This window comes from Panicum hallii, chromosome 1 (genome assembly GCF_002211085.1).
Source record: "Panicum hallii strain FIL2 chromosome 1, PHallii_v3.1, whole genome shotgun sequence".
Lineage (NCBI taxonomy): Eukaryota > Viridiplantae > Streptophyta > Magnoliopsida > Poales > Poaceae > Panicum > Panicum hallii.
The window spans coordinates 45886484-45903535 of NC_038042.1; the positions used below are offsets into that span (position 1 = coordinate 45886484).

At 49.2% G+C, this 17052-nt stretch overlaps 2 protein-coding genes across 4 annotated transcripts; one reads left to right on the top strand and one right to left on the bottom strand.

The window, feature by feature from the left end:
- The first annotated feature begins 7221 nt into the window (after window positions 1–7221).
- On the top strand, window positions 7222–10642 carry LOC112884062 (glucan endo-1,3-beta-glucosidase 14-like). Of its 2 annotated transcripts, none has more exons than XM_025949407.1 (4): window positions 7222–7657; window positions 8754–9790; window positions 10164–10318; window positions 10396–10642. In XM_025949407.1, the coding sequence occupies exons 1-3, from the start codon at window positions 7546–7548 to the stop codon at window positions 10218–10220; spliced, it is 1206 nt and encodes a 401-aa protein (XP_025805192.1). In that variant the 5' UTR covers window positions 7222–7545; the 3' UTR covers window positions 10221–10318; window positions 10396–10642. The 2 variants fall into 2 exon arrangements, with proteins under 2 accessions (XP_025805192.1, XP_025805272.1); XM_025949487.1 differs by having other exon boundaries at window positions 10399–10642.
- A 132-nt stretch (window positions 10643–10774) lies between these two features.
- On the bottom strand, window positions 10775–16193 carry LOC112883922 (uncharacterized protein At5g03900, chloroplastic). 2 transcript variants are annotated; one of them, XM_025949302.1, is made up of 13 exons: window positions 15588–16193; window positions 15402–15509; window positions 15209–15309; window positions 14695–14766; window positions 13975–14044; window positions 13806–13871; window positions 13592–13684; window positions 13347–13412; window positions 13012–13154; window positions 12762–12848; window positions 12606–12669; window positions 12240–12383; window positions 10775–11426 (listed from the first exon to the last, which is right to left on the bottom strand). In XM_025949302.1, exons 1-13 carry the CDS (start codon window positions 16176–16178, stop codon window positions 11286–11288), a joined length of 1746 nt encoding a protein of 581 aa, XP_025805087.1. In that variant the 5' UTR covers window positions 16179–16193; the 3' UTR covers window positions 10775–11285. The 2 variants fall into 2 exon arrangements, with proteins under 2 accessions (XP_025805087.1, XP_025805010.1); XM_025949225.1 differs by having other exon boundaries at window positions 14695–14769.
- Between the last annotated feature and the right edge of the window lie 859 nt (window positions 16194–17052).

Sequence of the window (17052 nt, forward strand, 5' to 3'; positions counted from 1 at the left end):
GGTGGCCGGTGCGGCAGTGGGGCTCGGGAGCAGGGGAACAGGGAGGAAGAAAGGAGAAGGGAGGAGGAAAGGAAAAAGGAAAAAGGGAAAAGGAAAAAGAAGAAAAAGAATAGGAAAAAGAGAGAAAGAGGGAGAGAAAAAGAATGGGGAGAAAAGAAAGGGAAAGAAAAGACGCGCGCGCCGGCGGAATTCACGGTGGCGACCGCGCGGCGGAACTCGCGGCGGTGACCGCGGCCGGTCGGCCATGCGCGCTTGCGCGCGGAACGAGGAAAAGATGGCGTGACTGCGGATGGATTCGGTTGCCGGTTTCGGGTCTCGGGAAGGTTAGGGTTTCGGGGGGTTAAGGATTTCGGCGAAACGAAGAATTTAGCGTGAAAACTTCGGGCGAAAATTTTCAGGGTGTTACAGGCCGCTCCCGCCATCGATGAGTACTCGGGTTAGCTGTGAGCCTGCCACGACAGGGTCGAGGACAAGCGGGAATTTTCTCGGCTCAGAGAAGCTGGTCCATTGATCGTCCGTAGAAAAGGAGATCGGGACCTTGCTGTATCTTAGAGGCCTTGTCGTGGCTGGCTCCACAAAGAGTATTTCGTGCAGGGCCAACTTCTGCACGCGCTTGGAGAGGAATCCACCATCTCCACCGAAGATGACGTTGACGACGTTCTTCGGATCCTGGAAGTCTTGAGCCCCCGACTTGTCACCGCCCTCGTCATCTTCATGGGCCTTTCGCATTCCTCCTGGAAGGAGGGGTGGTGCATTGAGTGACTTGCGGATGGTGACGCACTCGGAGTGCATGTGTCGCGACTTTGGGTGTATCGGGCACTGTTTGTGCATGACTTGCTCATATTGTGTCTGGTTGTTCCCTAACTTCTTGCCACGCGGATTGCGCTCAACGGCCGCGACTTCTTGGTCTGGCTTGTGTCGGTGTTTAACCGGCTGCCCACCGAGAGATATACCCAAGGTGGTAAGTTTCGGGTGAGGAGACGCCGAGATCAAGAACTCGAAGGTGCAAGGAACACAAAGCTTAGACAGGTTCGGGCCGCAGAGCGCGTAATACCCTACGTCCTGTATGGTGGTTTGTATTGTCTTAGGTGTAGAATGACCTAGAGATCATGTTTTGAGAGGGGTCCCTGTCCTCCCTTATATATCCAAGAGGCCAGGGTTACAAAGATACTAACCAACACTAGCTAAGGAATCGTACCAAAATATATCTCGAGTAGATTCCCTCTGTATCGGTTAGCTCTATCTCCTACTTAAACGGGATAAATAAGAGATAAACAAGATAAATAAGAGATAGAGCCATGGCAGTAGTTGGGCGATTGCATCTAAAGTTGTGGTACGTGTGCTTCGAGAAGAGCCCGTTCTGGAAGCAGCGGATGACGTCTTCGTCGGTGATGTTGATGATGGTGGCGTGCGTCTCGAAGAAACACTAGGTGTAGGACCTGAGGGTCTCGTTCATCTCTTGCTTCACCTGGGATAGATCGTGGCGAGTGCCCACCCTGATCATGGATCCTTAGAAGTTGTCGATGAAAGCCCGCTTGAGGTCCTCCCACGAGTCGATGGAGTTTGGCTTGAGGCTTTGAAGCCACGTGAGGGGTGGGGACTCCAAAGCTACCTGAAAGTAGAGAGCTTTTGTGGAGTTGGATCACCCTGAAACTTCAATAGCGATGGAGTAGCATCGAATCCACTGGCGCGGGTCTTACTTACCATCATACTTCGGGATTCTGACTGGTTTGAACTTCTTTGGATAGGACTTGTTGGTGATGCTGGTGGTGAAAGCGGGGAAACGATTGTTGTCATCGTGGTCGTGGCACCTGCCGGTACGATCCCTTCTCCTTGCTTCAATAACACGCTGCGCGTCGCAGCCTTCATTTATCCTCTACCTGAGGTCGATCGTGGGAGCGTCATGAAGGTTGGCCTCGAGTGGATTTTTGTCTTGATGCCTTGCACCACGCTGGTTGCGAGTGGGTTGTTGTACTTCTTGTTCATTGTTGCCACGCACGAACGGGTGGCCCTTATTGCGCTGGCGGTTATCGTTCCTCCGGCTACCAGGGTCTCCTCCGGGGGTGTGACTAACCAGCGTGGTATCACCATGGCGCTCAGACCTCGAGGGCTAATTTCGAGTGGAAGACAGTGGATGTTGCCTATCGAGTTGCATGAGCGCGCGCTGGGTCAGATACTGTAGCCTTTGTATCTGAGGATTGGGTGGGAATTGTTGAGCTAAGATGGCTGCTTCTGCAATGGCGCCAATCAGCGTACGGTACTTCCGATCCACGACTGCTGCGAAAGTGTTGTTTAGATCCCGTGGTTCGCGGGCGTGATTCTGCGCATTGCACCTGCGTTGGGTGCGCTTGGCGCTCTTTACCCGCTGGATCCTTCGGTGCTCCTCATCTTCATCTTGGGGAGCATCAGCTGTGGGCTCATCGGCTGAGACGTCCGTGAGTTGCTCGTTGTCGTACTGGGGGTCCAGCTCGTCGTCCTCCACGTTGCAAAGGGAGGCCATGCAGACTTGACGATCCGGTGAGTGGTTAGTCAGAAGACTATACTCGAGTAGCTCTGTGCTACTTTCTCCCTCTTCCGCGATGGGAGAGAGAGGTCTACTCTCCTGGAAGGGTAGTTCCTGCGTAAAGGCCATAAGGCGGGACTCGTAATCGAGTAGTTCGGAGGGCTCAAAGCCCTTCCAGTACACGAAACGGCCTTACGGCGTTGATGTTATGGTTAAACCCATATGGCTGCCCGAAAATGATTCGGTGTGGCCATCGAGTTGCGAGTGGATTTCAAGGGCGGTGGCTCCCTCATCTCCGAGTCCTTCTCGGGACTGGCTTGAAGGTGCAGAACTGCGCGGGGAGTACTCTTTGTTGGAGTCCGAGTAGATGTCGAAAACGGGGGGCCCCCGGCAAGCGGTGGCTCCCATGTCCTTGATCTTGAGCAGCAGATCCAAATCCTCGTCCAAGTCGGAGAGGGATTTAGATCGTGTGGTCTTTTCAGATCAGTTTGAATCCGACCCGACTAGCTCTAGTGTGTCATGAGTGGAAATCGCATCGAAAACGGACATCTTTTTGATCTGGTGAGCCAGATCGGGAAGCAACAGATCGTCAAGGTTGTCGATGAACTCATCGAGATTGCTGCTTGGAGTTGATGAAGAGGCCTCCGACTCCTTGGAGTTAGCTAGGTGGCTGTTGAATCCACCCAAACCGTTGGCGACGCAGATCTAGGAGCCGAAGATGAAAGTTGTGCCCTTGTCAAGCACAGTGCTGGTGAAGTTGAAAGATGCCATCGAATTCTCCGGTGGATGCTCGATGAACAGCCCTATCTGGCGCGCCAGCTATCGGTGCTTTACCGCCACGCCCACCGAGGGATACCCCCGAGGTGGTGAATTTGAAGGTAGGGTGTCGCCGAGATCAGGAACTCGAAGGTGCAATGGAACACAAGGTTTAGACAGATTCGGACCGCCGAGAGCGTAATACCCTACGTCCTGTGTGGTTTGTATTGCATTTGATGATGATTGTCCCTGAGGGGGTCCCTGTCCGCCCGTATATAGCCTGGGAGGACAGGTTTACATGGAAGTTCTAGTCGGGTACAAGCCCAGGAGTCCTACTCGATTACTTCTCGGGTAGTTTCCTACCTTGTCCGACTAGTTTCACTATGGTATGAGTAGTACTATTGCACTACGAGTAGTTACAACAGATGTAGGGCGTGAGTCATGTCCCATCAAGTATCCTAGGAGAAGTATGCCACGTATACAGTCCCGTGTACCAGGGTCTGACAGAAAGGGGTCAGTCTAATGCTTTTAAATATGTGCCAGCGAGGTTTTGTTGGTGGATAAGCAGGGAAATCTCTCACCTATGCGGCTACGGAAGTTCTACTTAAAGCCAATGCTCAATCTATCCCAACATACCCAATGTCTTGCTTTAAATTACCTCCAGTGGTGTGCCACAAGATCACTTTGACTGGTTCAAACTATTGGTGGGGCAGCCACAAGATTCATTGGCAAAGTTTGGAGAAGCTGACTCGGTCGAAACACCAAGGGGGTATGATTTTCCGAGATTTCACTCTTTTTAATTAGGTGATGTTGGGGAAACAAGATTGGAGATTGATTGTAAGTCCGGATTCGCTATGTGTTAAGGTGCTGCGAGGGAAATATTATCCTAACGGTGACTTTCTTTCAGCCACCAGGAAAAGGCGGAGATCCGAGACGTAGAGATCCATCCTTTATGGAAGAGATGCTTTACTGAAAGGCTTGATTAAAAGAGTTGGTCCTGGAGAGATCAATATATGGACTGAAAATTGGATCCCTAGGTTGCAGACCCTAACGCCGTTCGTCGGCCTGAAGTACTTGCAGAATGGGTGAGCGACCTTTACATCCCTGGTACCCGTGTGTGGGATGAGGAAGTTGTGAGAAATTCCTTCTTTTTGCTGGAAGCAGAGAAAGTGCTAAAGATCAAACCGAGCATTAATATGCCTACTGATGTGGTGGCTTGGGCTTTTGAGAAAAAATGGCATTTACTCGGTACACTCGGCGTACAGAATGTTGAAGGATGAGCAAGCAGCGAAGTCTATGGATGCGACTGGTGAAGCAAGGGCGTCGAGGGAGGACCGAGTCTGGTCCTTGGTGTGGAAGATGAATGTGCCTCCGAAGGTGCGGGTGTTCTGGTGGCGAGTGTTACACAATTTCTTGCCATCAAAAAATGGAGCTGAAGCGGAGACATATTGCGCCACTGCGACATGTGTAGTGATCCGGAAGAGAATTTAATTCATGTGGTCCTCCAATGCCCGGTTGCTAAGAGATTCTGGGCTGAAGTTAAAAAGTTCTGGGGGTGACCATTCCAAACCTCCATACTAGTACTTGGGCGTTTGATGTGCTTCATGCAGATGTGTGCTCGCTAAGTGCAGCTGCTATGGTGGTGTGTGGTGCCTGGACTTTGTGGTTTGGAAGGAACGCACGGCGTCATGGCCAGAACGTGTGGGAACCAGGTGCAACGGTACAATATATATCTTCTCTGCTGGAGGATATAGCGTCGTTGAAATTGCCGATCAAGCAGCAGGGAGCAAGCATCCCATCGGTGTGGAGATGTCCAGATGTGGGCTGGATGAAGGTGAACACCGATGCAGCGTTCGACGCTGAGTCTTGTACGGGCGGCGCTGGGGTGGTGATCCGGACCACAACGGATTGGTGATGGCAGTAGCAACCAGATGGCTTGACTCGGTGCCGGATGCACTAACTGCTGAGGTGATGGCGGCGAAGAAGAGTCTGCTGGCTGTTGAGCGTGGTTTTGGAAAAGCTATCCTTGAAATAGACTGCAGCGCTTTGAAGTCGGTACTAGAGTCAGCTGGTGGCATTGAGATCGCCGATAGACGGGCTTTGTTTCGATATCACAGAGTTAGGCTGGAGTTTTGATATGTTCAGAGTTGCTTGGGCGAGTAGAGATGCAAAGCCAGTAGCTCATAGTTGTGCTAGCACGGGATCGGTCTCTGAACCATCCAAGTTTTGGCTTGACTATATTCCAAAGTGGCTATTGTGATTAGCAGCCGCTGACTATAATCCTGCCTCGAATTAATGAAAAATTTTGTGATGCTAAAAAAAAACTATAGCGTTTTCATTTTTCCTGTACTTTTGTTTCATCATGTGAAGAAGTCATTCAGTCGCTACACAAATCCGTTTCCACGTCGAGCGTACAACTCAAGAAGTTGAATTTCCACCGATGCGAACTGAATCAGCGAGGTTAGGACTAATTAAGGCCAGTCATATCAGTATTTCGTCCGGTGAAATTATGTCGCAGCCAGGGGGGATCATACAGTGCCCCCGTGACGTGAGGTCGAGAGGAGGATGCCGCGTGGCACCAGCCCCGAGGGGTTCCCGCCGGGCGCCGGCGTGCCGACGAGCCAGGCCCGTCGCTGCGAGCGCGGCAGCTTCCCTTCCGGCCGGCGTGCGGATCAGACCAGGCGGCGCGAGCGCAGCAAACGCGATGCGATCCGGCGGAGCGGGGACGGATCACGCGGAACGCGTGGCCGGTTTGGGTCTGCGATCTGGACGCGAGCCCCACCTACCGATCGGTCGCCGCCCAGCATCCAGCGGGCAGCGGAGCGCGCGCGCACGTGCCGCCGAGCCGGGAGGAGTGGTGACTCGGATCCGCGTCTCCCGCTCCGGCCCGGCAGACGCAGAGCGCACCGACGCTCGCCCTCCCCGCCTCCGCGGCCGGGTCGGCGGCCGACGCGCAGCCCGCCGGGCCACGGTGTCAGTGGAGGCAGAGTGTCAGGGACGTGTCACGTGTGAGTGGCGACGGTTGTTGGTTGACTCCGAGCGCGAGGCTGCGGCACCAACCAGAACCAGAACCTGAAGAAGAGAAGCCTCCCCGGTGAATCGGATTTGAAAAGTTGCTTCGAGCCGCAGCTGGAAAGCGTTTTTACGCGTGATTTGCAGATCTCTCTTTGCGTTTGTTTCTCCTGTCCCCGTTTCGATTAGACGGTTGCATTAGCAGGCTTCACTCCACTTCTTTGCATGAAGGCAGGTCAGCAGACCTTCCAGGGTTAGCTCGTTTACTCTGGAACGAGAGAATCTTCAAGCTTTTGCTTCAAGAAGATCCGGCAATGGAGACACGTGCGTGCGGGGCCTTCGCTCTTTTGCCTTCACAGCCAGAATATTCACTGGTTGTCTTTTACTGTCAAATTTCCAAATATTTTTTTACTGTCTATCGTGCTAAGTTCGTGTTTCATGGTACTTCCACTCAACATACATCTACTGCTATTCTTCATTAGATTTACAAAGCGCGATGCTTACCACCAGTATTTTTAAATAGCGTGCTACATGGTAAGCACTGTACTGCTTCTCTAGTCTCTAACGCTTCATTTTAGCAAACCATTTCTGCTACAGTCATGGTTGCGGTACCTCTCCGGAGCCTGTATAGCACCACTACAACCTACTAAGGCCCTGTTTGTTTCCACCCAGTAGATTATAATCTATAAGTTAGAGGAGAGTAATTTATTGGATTATAATAATCTAGCATATAAATTAAAATGAACTAGCTATAATCTATAGTATGTTTGTTTCGTATCATAGATTATAGCTAGATTATATAATTTAGGTGGAAACAAACAGAGCTTGAGATAGTACTAGGCTATTATACTGTGTTAAAACACTGGTCCGTGCACAAACATACAAAACGACGCGAAGTTGGCAGGTGCCGCTCCGCTGGGAGGGCAACCCCGTCTCCCTTCCTCGCACTCTCGCCACCGCCACCCGGATCAGGGCAGGCAGACGTGAGACCCTTTCAGCCTCACCTGCAACCACTGCTACCATTGCAGCCACTCCGCGGCCTTTATAGCCATCACAGCCACCAAGCTAGCCAAGCCCCTCTGCCGAGTAAACGCAACGCAAGCGCACAACAGGACTCGGTGCCCAGCAAAGCTGCAGCAGCCTTGGCTAGCGCTAGGCCGCTAGCTCGATCTGTGCGTCTGATTGGAGTTGCTAGGTCGCTTCTCCTCCGGTCCTCCGCGTGGCCCGCGCGCGTTCTCTGTCCGGGGAAGAGCGGCGGATTCGGGTGGGAGTGGATGGCAGCAGCCGGGAGGGGGAGGCCGTCGAGAACCGCGCCGCCGGCTCCGTTACCCTCCAAGCTTATTACCGCCTGCTTCTTCGCCCTGCTCCTCCCCATCCTCCTCACAGGTGAGTTCGACCAGCTGAATCTCCATGTGCCATCGTTTATAGTCTATAGAAGGATCAGCTTGCCAAATGCCAATTCTGATAGGATATATGACCAAATCCCAAATGCCATTTGCGGTAGCTGACAGGATATGCGCACGGTGCTCCTTTGCAGTGCACCTTCTTGTCAGTCCCTCCAATCTTTGACCCCGTTCTTGTGTTGCCTCGCCAATCTTGGAGCACGAATCGATGATCTTAACTCGACCCCGGCTTGAGACTCCACAGCCGGAATGCGCGTTTGCTCATCTTCCAGCACTTCACCGTTTCAAGCAGGCGAGGTGGAATGGAACGTTCTCTAGCTCGCCCCAGGTGCGCCATGGCGTAAGCCGCCGCCCACTACGGCGACATATCTCAGCGCCGAATCACCATATCCCTTTTCACATCTCTTTCCAAGCTCGGAATGCCCAGTGGCCGCCTTATTAGTTTACTCGCCCCAGCACCCCCGTTCTCCCCCGCCTGGATTATCTCATCTGCCCCTGATGAGCTGTATGCCCCTCCCCTTCTCCACAAAGTTGCATGCAGTCGCCAGCTACGACCCCATCCCGTGCAGTATCATAGTATGCAACTTGCGATTCGGCATTCCGCGTGGTTTTGGAATAGGTGGGCCAATTTATGAGCAGTTTTCTGGGGGTTCTTGGGTAGCTCACAGTGGCAGTCTGGCAGGCAGAACCGAACCACATGCCCATGTGGTCCACTGAGATCTTGCTTACATTGGATCGCGTACTCCGTACTGTTATACCTGTGTATCTGTATATATTCTACTAGTACATAGGTTTCTTATTACAAGTGATAGCGTATTCGATGCAATGCTCGTCGACACTGCCGTGGTTTCGAAGTTAGTGCTGCTACAATGGTCAAACTAGAGCACAAGATTCGAAACTGCGCTTGTTCGGTTGTTTCAGTCCAGTTGTTCACGGATCAAGGATAATGATCGATCGATCGCTGAAACTTGGCAGAAATGTGCAACGAGATCATATCTATTAGCATGAATTTTCACACGTCCTGGATGATGCAAACAGGAAACAACGGACGAGCGAACTGATGGGTAATTGATTTGCAGAGGAGGTGGCGGTGGCCGATGCGCTGTCGATCGGGGTCAACTACGGGCAGATCGCCAACAACCTCCCGTCGCCGGCGCGGGTGTCGTGGCTGCTGCGCTCGATGCGCATCAGCAAGGTGAAGCTCTACGACGCGGACCCCAACGTCCTGCGCGCGTTCCTGGGCACCGGCGTCGAGTTCGTGGTGGGCATAGGCAACGAGGCCGTCCCGGCGATGGTGAGCCCCGCGGCGGCGCAGGCGTGGCTGCAGCAGCACCTGGTGCCGCACCTCCGCGCCGGGGCGCGCGTCACTTGCGTCACCGTCGGCAACGAGGTGTTCAAGGGCAACGACACGGCGCTCCAGGCGGCGGTGCTCCCCGCCATGGAGTCCGTGCACCGCGCGCTGGGCGCGCTGGGCCTGCAGGGCCGCGTCAACGTCACCACGGCGCACTCGCTGGACATCATGGGCGTCTCCTTCCCGCCGTCCGCGGGGGTGTTCCACCCGGCGGCGCTGCCGCACCTGCAGCCGTTCCTGGGCTTCCTCTCCGCCACGCGCGCGCCGTTCCTCATCAACTGCTACCCCTACTTCGCCTACAAGGACGACCCGGCGCGGGTGCCGCTGGAGTACGTGCTGTTCCAGCCCAACGCCGGCGTCGCCGACCCCCACACGGGGCTCCGCTACGACAACATGCTGTACGCGCAGGTGGACGCCGTGTACGCGGCCATCCAGGCGCTGGGCCACACGGACGTCGAGGTGGTGGTCTCCGAGACCGGGTGGCCGTCGCGGGGCGACCCCGACGAGCCCGGCGCCACGCCCGAGAACGCCGGCACCTACATCCGCAACCTCCTGCAGCGGATCGAGGCGAAGCAGGGCACGCCGCTGCGCCCCGCCGCGCCCGTCGACGTCTACGTCTTCGCGCTCTTCAACGAGAACCTCAAGCCCGGCCCGGCGTCGGAGCGCAACTACGGCCTCTTCTACCCCGACGGCTCGCCCGTCTACAACGCCGGCGTGCACGGCTACCTCCCGCCGATGCTCGTCGTCTCCAACGCAGCGCGACAGGTAGTAGCCAGAAATTGTTTAGCACTTTTTCTGCACGTTTCTTGCAAAATTTCGACATGTGCGTGGATTGGGTGGTTTTGGATAGCAACGGCTCTTGCTGCCTACCTTTTGCTTACAGCCTCACCACTTTGTCGTCGATGCCATCCCCGGATTGTTCCGCCCTAGTCACGTTTTAGTGGAGCTGGGAGATGCTGAGTGGCAGCTAAAGTGGCCATTGCCAGGTTAGGAAAGGATAGAGTTCTCCACCGAGGCAATCGGTAGTTGCGTTGGCACAAACACACAAACAAATGCATGTGTCTGAAATGATGGGCGAAAGCATTGTTCCAGCATTATTTCTCACAACTATTCCCTCGTGCACTTGTGTGCTTGGCAGGTGATTCATTTGTTTACACTGGTGACCATCGCGTCCGTCACTTTCGTCTTGTCCTGACAGCATAAGCTACCGACGGAGTACTAACAGCTGCAGCCAGGGAATGTGAGCTGAGCATCTCGTGCTGACAGGGTTTCTTTCCTGCTGCAACTCGCAAGGTAAATCAGTTTGAAGTTATGATCGTACATCATGTTTCCTCTGTATGTCAAGACAACTAACAAAGCTGCATGTTCAGCAGGAACTTACTGAGTGATCTGGTTATCAAAACCTGGGTGTACTCTGGATTTCTGATGGCGTTCAGGAGCCCCTTATTGGATTCATACTGACATTAGGTTAGAACTGACTGAAGCTTGTGCATGATAGACTCATCAGAGCTTACCTTTTGACCCAGAAAGGTAGGAACAGTAGCAACGGCTGCATTGACCGCTACTATGAATTGGTGGATAATTGATATCAATACCATGCAATACTATTCTTTTCCAGCTTGGTAGATCTCCCTTGTTTCTATTCTGCATGTATGGAGTTAGGAAACTGAACACATTGTTATTTGATTGAATGCTTAGCCTTCGCTCGCAAAGACAAGCAACAGACAGGAGATACACGTTACAGGTCAATGCTAGAAATTGTCACTTCAATCATGAATCAATTCCCAGAAGGCTACAACAGTATGTGCCTATCTCTAGACATAGTTTTTTACATCAATGCCCAAGTCCGATGGCCCTATTTACGGACGTGTTCCTTTTACATGTTCTGCTGGGGCTCCATTCAAACCGAGTAACATCATAGCCCTGGTTTTCGTGCCAAATTCTGAATTTGATGTCCAACCCTGTGAATGGAACTACCTATACAAATGTGCAGATCAATGACACATGTATGTACATCAGCTTGCAAATCATGGTCTTTCAATTAAACCAACACAACTTCCACAAAACTTGCATGGCAGAGTGGTGGACTGGTGGTACGCTGTATGCCTGTCAGTGGGGTCCAGAACCATCAGATTTCACTTGGTTGAATGGTTCAGTCAGATCTTCCATTCACTTGGATGCAGATTAAAAAGTTATCATCCAGCCAGGCCAAAAGACCATGTAGACCTACTATGAGTGTCAAGTGTATCCATCGTGCCCATCACTCTGACTCAAGCTCCTTAAATCTCCTCTCCCACTCCTTGACTTCATAATCCTGCTCTAACAGATCCTTTTGGGTAGTGTAGACAATCTCCTCTGGTGTAATTACTTTCCGTTGTGCCATGTCGCGTGCACTGAGTAACTGAAAGAAAGGAAAGCACAAGACAAATTTATGGTACTTCAAAAGTTCGTATTAAAAAAAACTATCACTTGGTGAAGGTATGAAGCCAAGTATCATCAATTAGTATTTAAAATGGGTTAGACACCAAGATAAATTGACTAATATTGAAGAATGCAATAAAGATGTGCACAGTGAAAACTTTTATGTTGACCATCCATTTTCATTGTATACAAATAGCAAATTATGAAGCAGCTATTGACAACAGATGGTCCAAGCTGCATAATAAATGAATAATATCACTCGTTACAGGTTAAGCACCTCTCCAGTGGTTTCTTTCTAGAAGCTTCTGATACAAGGAACAAGAAAGTTGTTACCTATCACAACCAAGGATGGCATATAAGGTTTACGTGAATGACCGAACCCATCCTTGTTAGCATTAATCTTGTTACTAGATAGTTGTGTCCAGGTTCAGCTAATGTCTACATTCATTGCTATTAGTGCTAGCTAGATTTCAACTTCTAGTTAAAAGAGAATTATACACAAATCATGTGGGCACTGGCTACGTTAATTATGAGGATATCATGGACAGATGTGCAGCCTTGTATTAGCAATCTATACGTGAGAAAATGATGAGGGCAGTGTGGCCGCATCAACCAAAACTTCTTTTGTTTTGTGCCTTGTGTGTGTGTGTGTCCACAAGAGAGAACGCTAGTTTGTGTTTGTGATAAACACTAAGATATTCAGTGATTTCCAACAATCCTAAGGTGTTCTGAGCAGATCTACGTGTGAGTAAAAAAAAATTACATAGAGTTGTGCAGAACTTCAATTGATTACCTTTCTTCTGAGAGACGAATCTGGTGACAGAAGTTCCTGAGCTCGCTGTTCTCTGGCCTTATTCCTCTTTCTAATATCATTGTTGGTTTTGCGTAGCAGAAGCCATCTAAATAATGGTATTGCAAAAAAGGAGCCGGCATATATCTACAAGTGACCACATTGTATCAGTACATATTATTGATAATATTCTTAATTCATGAGTACACAATGTAATTCCACCAATCAACAATTCGCAACATTCAGAAGTTTCCCTAAACAGAAGAAGGGTTAGCGGTTCCTGTCAGGCCATATGCCTAATTGAACTGGCAAATGAATCGAAAGGCCACTTTATAGAGAACTAAACTGGCATTTCAAGACCAGTCATACCTGAAGTAAAGGATATAATTGTGCAGCAAATGAGATAAGTCCACCAGGAGTCACTGTCATTTGCCTTCAAGGTAAATTTTAATACATATGTTAGTAAAAGCCTAAAAGGAATCACAATTCAATGATACTTGGGTCCAGAATTATAATAATACTTACTTCAACAAGTTTCCAAGAATGATGACACCAAAAAGATTGAGTCCTCCCAAACCAGCAACCATTGCCTTCTCTGATGCACTTGCTTTACTGCAGAATCAACAGGTGGCCGGAATGAAAAATACATAAAATAGATCAAAATAGCAAATTTAGAGATGATGGGAAAAAATACAATTGGGTCAGGTTTTTCTGTTTCTGAGGGTATAATTGCATCTAGGCTAATTCAATGTTGGTATGGATGATATATACTGACCTGAATTTCCACAGTTTCTCCTCTAAGTACTTTTCAACTCCACCAAACATAGCAGACCATTTGGTACCCACATATTCCCTACTCCCACCACTTTTTGATGAAGCAGTACGTTGCAGTGATGGGAATCGATAAAGAATGTTCCCCTAAGTAAGAAAAACAAAACCATTAAGTTATTTAAAAGTTGAACGCCTCAAGCAAGATGTGTTGTTGAAGTACATTGGCAATTATGTTGAGAAAGCCATCTTTAGTATGTAGCCGGGTTGAAAGTTTAGGCCACATTAGGCAATGGCAATTCTCGAATAGAATCTTAAGTATTAGAGAGAATAAAGTTGGACCTGCTCATCAACCTCCGGATGTCCCTGGAAGCGTAAAAGAACTGGAAGAATAAATGATTCATCATCCTGCAATTTAAGAGATTATATGAATATGATAAGCCTCGCCTCAATTTAATATTCAAAGGAATAGTGTGTTGCTTTTGAAGGTGCCAATGCTTTTGAAGGTGCCAAGAGTAGACAACTTAATCAAGTCTAACAAAACAAGTAATACTACATGTGAGCACTTTGGGCCAGAGTTTCCATGCCTTGGACTCTTCTGATGGTGGCGGCACATCAAGAAATGGTGCCAATTCTTCAGCTGTAACAACTCCACCATTTGATGAAATATACTGCCCAATCTGTGAATTATTCAAGGAGCTATTAGAAATCTGTAATAGCAATAGTGAATGTATGATAGATGACCATGGCAATTTTAAATAGAAGAATCTACAATATTTTCTCAAAAGAAAAGGAAAATACCATCTTCCACCGCTTCTCTTCAAGCCCATCGTTTGGATCACCATCCCCAAACACAAATGAAAATACCTACGGAATTGATTTAATCAACATTACATACAGTTTCAGCTACCGACACATTCCATCATTACACAGTGAGAATAAACAATCAAGTCAAACCCTTTTAGATTACAGATTCAATAAAGTTCATCCCGTCCTCTTTTTCTACTCGACGCCTTCTGTAATAATCTGCATCCAAGTACCTGCAGGCCCATGAATAGTGTGAATAATAAGAATGTACATGATCATTTCTGTTCAGGTACAAAGTTGCAATTCCAAATGATATGTGTAGGTTTATGTCCCATTTTATAGTAGTCACAGTAACAGGAACCGGTATGAGGTATAACATTGGACCTCGCAGCACCGGAATACAGATTCGTCTAACAGCTGAATGGTTGGATAGCTTCAAATTATTGCTACTGTAGTTAGAATTGCCCTCATGAATATTCCACCAGGAACATTATCATGCCAACATCATTAGATGGTTTCCATGAAGAGTTTAATGACACATTCCAAGAAAAACATTTATAACAAGAAAGCACTTCAACTCAATGTGGTTTCTATTACTGCTTTGCCAACAAGCAACATTTCAAAGGGAACTTTCTTTGGCTTTTTCCCCCTTTCCCCCTAGTAGGATGGTTTATTTGAACATGATATTCTAGAACACTACGCATGCAAAGCACTGGCAATATCCAACTTGACATGTACTGTAATAAGTGATGTAGTGACAGGTTGAGTAGCTCCACAAGCCCAAGGGTAAAGGGGGTTGTCTTTTTTGACCCTTTTAAGGCAAGAATATAATTGGGTAATCCAGCAGTTTCGAAACACCATATAAAAATCACATGAAACTTACCAAAACATATCTGTCGGGATGATGATAGTTGAACCATAAGATCTCCGCCGCCTACCACGACTATCTTCATCACTGCTAGTAGAAGAGGAAGTGCTATCAATCAAACGCACGTTGAGTTAAATAACAGTACCTAGCTAAAGTTCCCATAATAATACTCATGAGAAATCTTTGAGATTTATTTTACTTTACACTTTATGAATCAAAATACGACAAGAGCACCTCTAGATATAGTCAAACATCACAAGAAGAGGTAGACATATTGATTAAAACTACTCCTCATTCTCGGCGTGTAGTTTAGACATATTGGTTAAAACTACTCTTCATTTTCAGCATGTGGTTCATTCTCAGCATGTGGTTTAGTCATTGATGACTAAGATATAGACAGAATGATCACTTCAGGGAATTGAACATTATGCCAAAGATGAAGACATTGTGCCAGGATAGCTTTGGCACTCAGTCAATAAACATACAGTAATTAGTACACACAAACTCCATCCTCTAATAGCAAACATACCTTGAGCTTGAGAGAATGGCAATTATGGTAGTGTACACTAAGACAATGGAGGCAATAAGTGCTGTCCCGAATGAAACCCGTACCAAATAAGCACCCACTTCCTGAAAAGTGAAAACGAGCACCACCACAAACCAGTATCAGCAGAACTCCAAGTAATCAAGAGCATCCTTTACACCTTTCCTTATCCAAATACCTTAGCTTTATCCACCAGAGGCTCGACCCTCATCCTAAATGACTTGCCGGCAAGCTTTGTCCTGTAATCTTTTGGGAAGACGTACAGAACCTCCCCATCCTCCGACACCTACACCGTTCGCAACGATTATCACCGAACACCGGAAGGTAAGCTGCGGAGGAGACAAGGATGCTAACAGCGCCGCACCTCCAGGAATCCTTCGGTGTCGGCGGCGAGAGCCTGGAGAGCGCGCTCGGCCTGCGCGAGCTGCAGCCCGGCGCGGGATGCGACGTCGCCGATGGTGACGCGGCCGCCGAAGTGGTCGACCGCCTCCATGGCGCGGTCCCGCACGTCGGAGGGGAGGCGGTCCGTCTCCACGGCGCCGCCGGGGCGCGCGAGCCCGGGCGGCGCCCCGATGGTGCTCCCGGCGCGCGCCCGCACGTCGGGGCGCGGCGGGGACCGGCCCGGGGCGACGCGGAGGCGTTGGGGAAGGGGACAAGGGGTGGGGAGGAGGAAGGCGGCATGGCGCGGGGCCCTGCGGGGAGGAGGGAGGGGCGGGCGCAGACGGAGGAGGAGGGATAGCGAGATGGAGGCGGCGGCGGCCATGGCGGACGCCGGCGTGGGTTGGGGGCTGGGTTTAGGCGGCGGTGGTGGGCATTCTGCGGGGAGGACGGAGGAGTGGCTGTGGAAGGGGACGAGGAAGAGGTGGCCGTGTGTGCTGGCCGTGGCCACGAGATCGGATTTGGTCGAAGAAGCCACCGGGGTCCGAACCGGATGTTGGCTCCGGCTTGGGTCCATCCCGAGAGAATTCCGCGGGTAGAGAACCAGAGGTAGAGGCCGGTCAGCGTGTTCGCCTAGTAGGCTACTAGCTAGGGTAAATTTCTGCACCGAAAGAAATAGCAGTCTCTTCTTTAGTCTTGAAAATTTTAAATTTCCTTCTTTGAACCCGTTTTTATCTTGTATGTCTTCCTTGGCCCTACCATGATCTCACGGTCTTTCCTAGCACAAACAACAGATGTTGACATCTCATAGAGAATAGATATTTGATGCTATGTACAAATCACATTTAACATGTATTCTGTTTGTAACAGTAGAATATTATAAACCAAATTCTCCACATTTTGAACACGTCAGAGAAATCATGCACAACAATATAAAGATTTACATATAGTAAGTTCAATATAATAATAAGTTAAGATCTCTAATAAATTCAACAGTATATTTCTAACATGCGAGTTAACATATACTAGATTTTGGAGTGCATAACATGAATGTTTACATACAGGTCCAAAAACGAGTTAAGACATAAGCACAACTAGTCCAGAACATGATAAATCACAAACTGAGCTTTATTTTACTTCTTATGCTCATTGTAGAGCTGCAAGGATCAACTTTTTTTTATTCTTGTGCCCATTGCAGGGCTTTCAAATAACACTTCATTCTTCTTTCCCTTCTCTTTAGTTTGCTTCTTACCTTTAGGCTTCAGGAGCTTTCTTTTCTCTTTAGCCTGTTTAGCTAGCTTCTTTCCTTTTGCTTTGGTTACAATAAGTGGATTTGAGCCCTTAGACATGGAAAACTCAGTGCTAATAGGCTCAGGCTGGTTTGTACTACCTACTGACTGGCACCTATACATGCATAACAAATAAAAATGATCAAGAATGATAAAATAGAA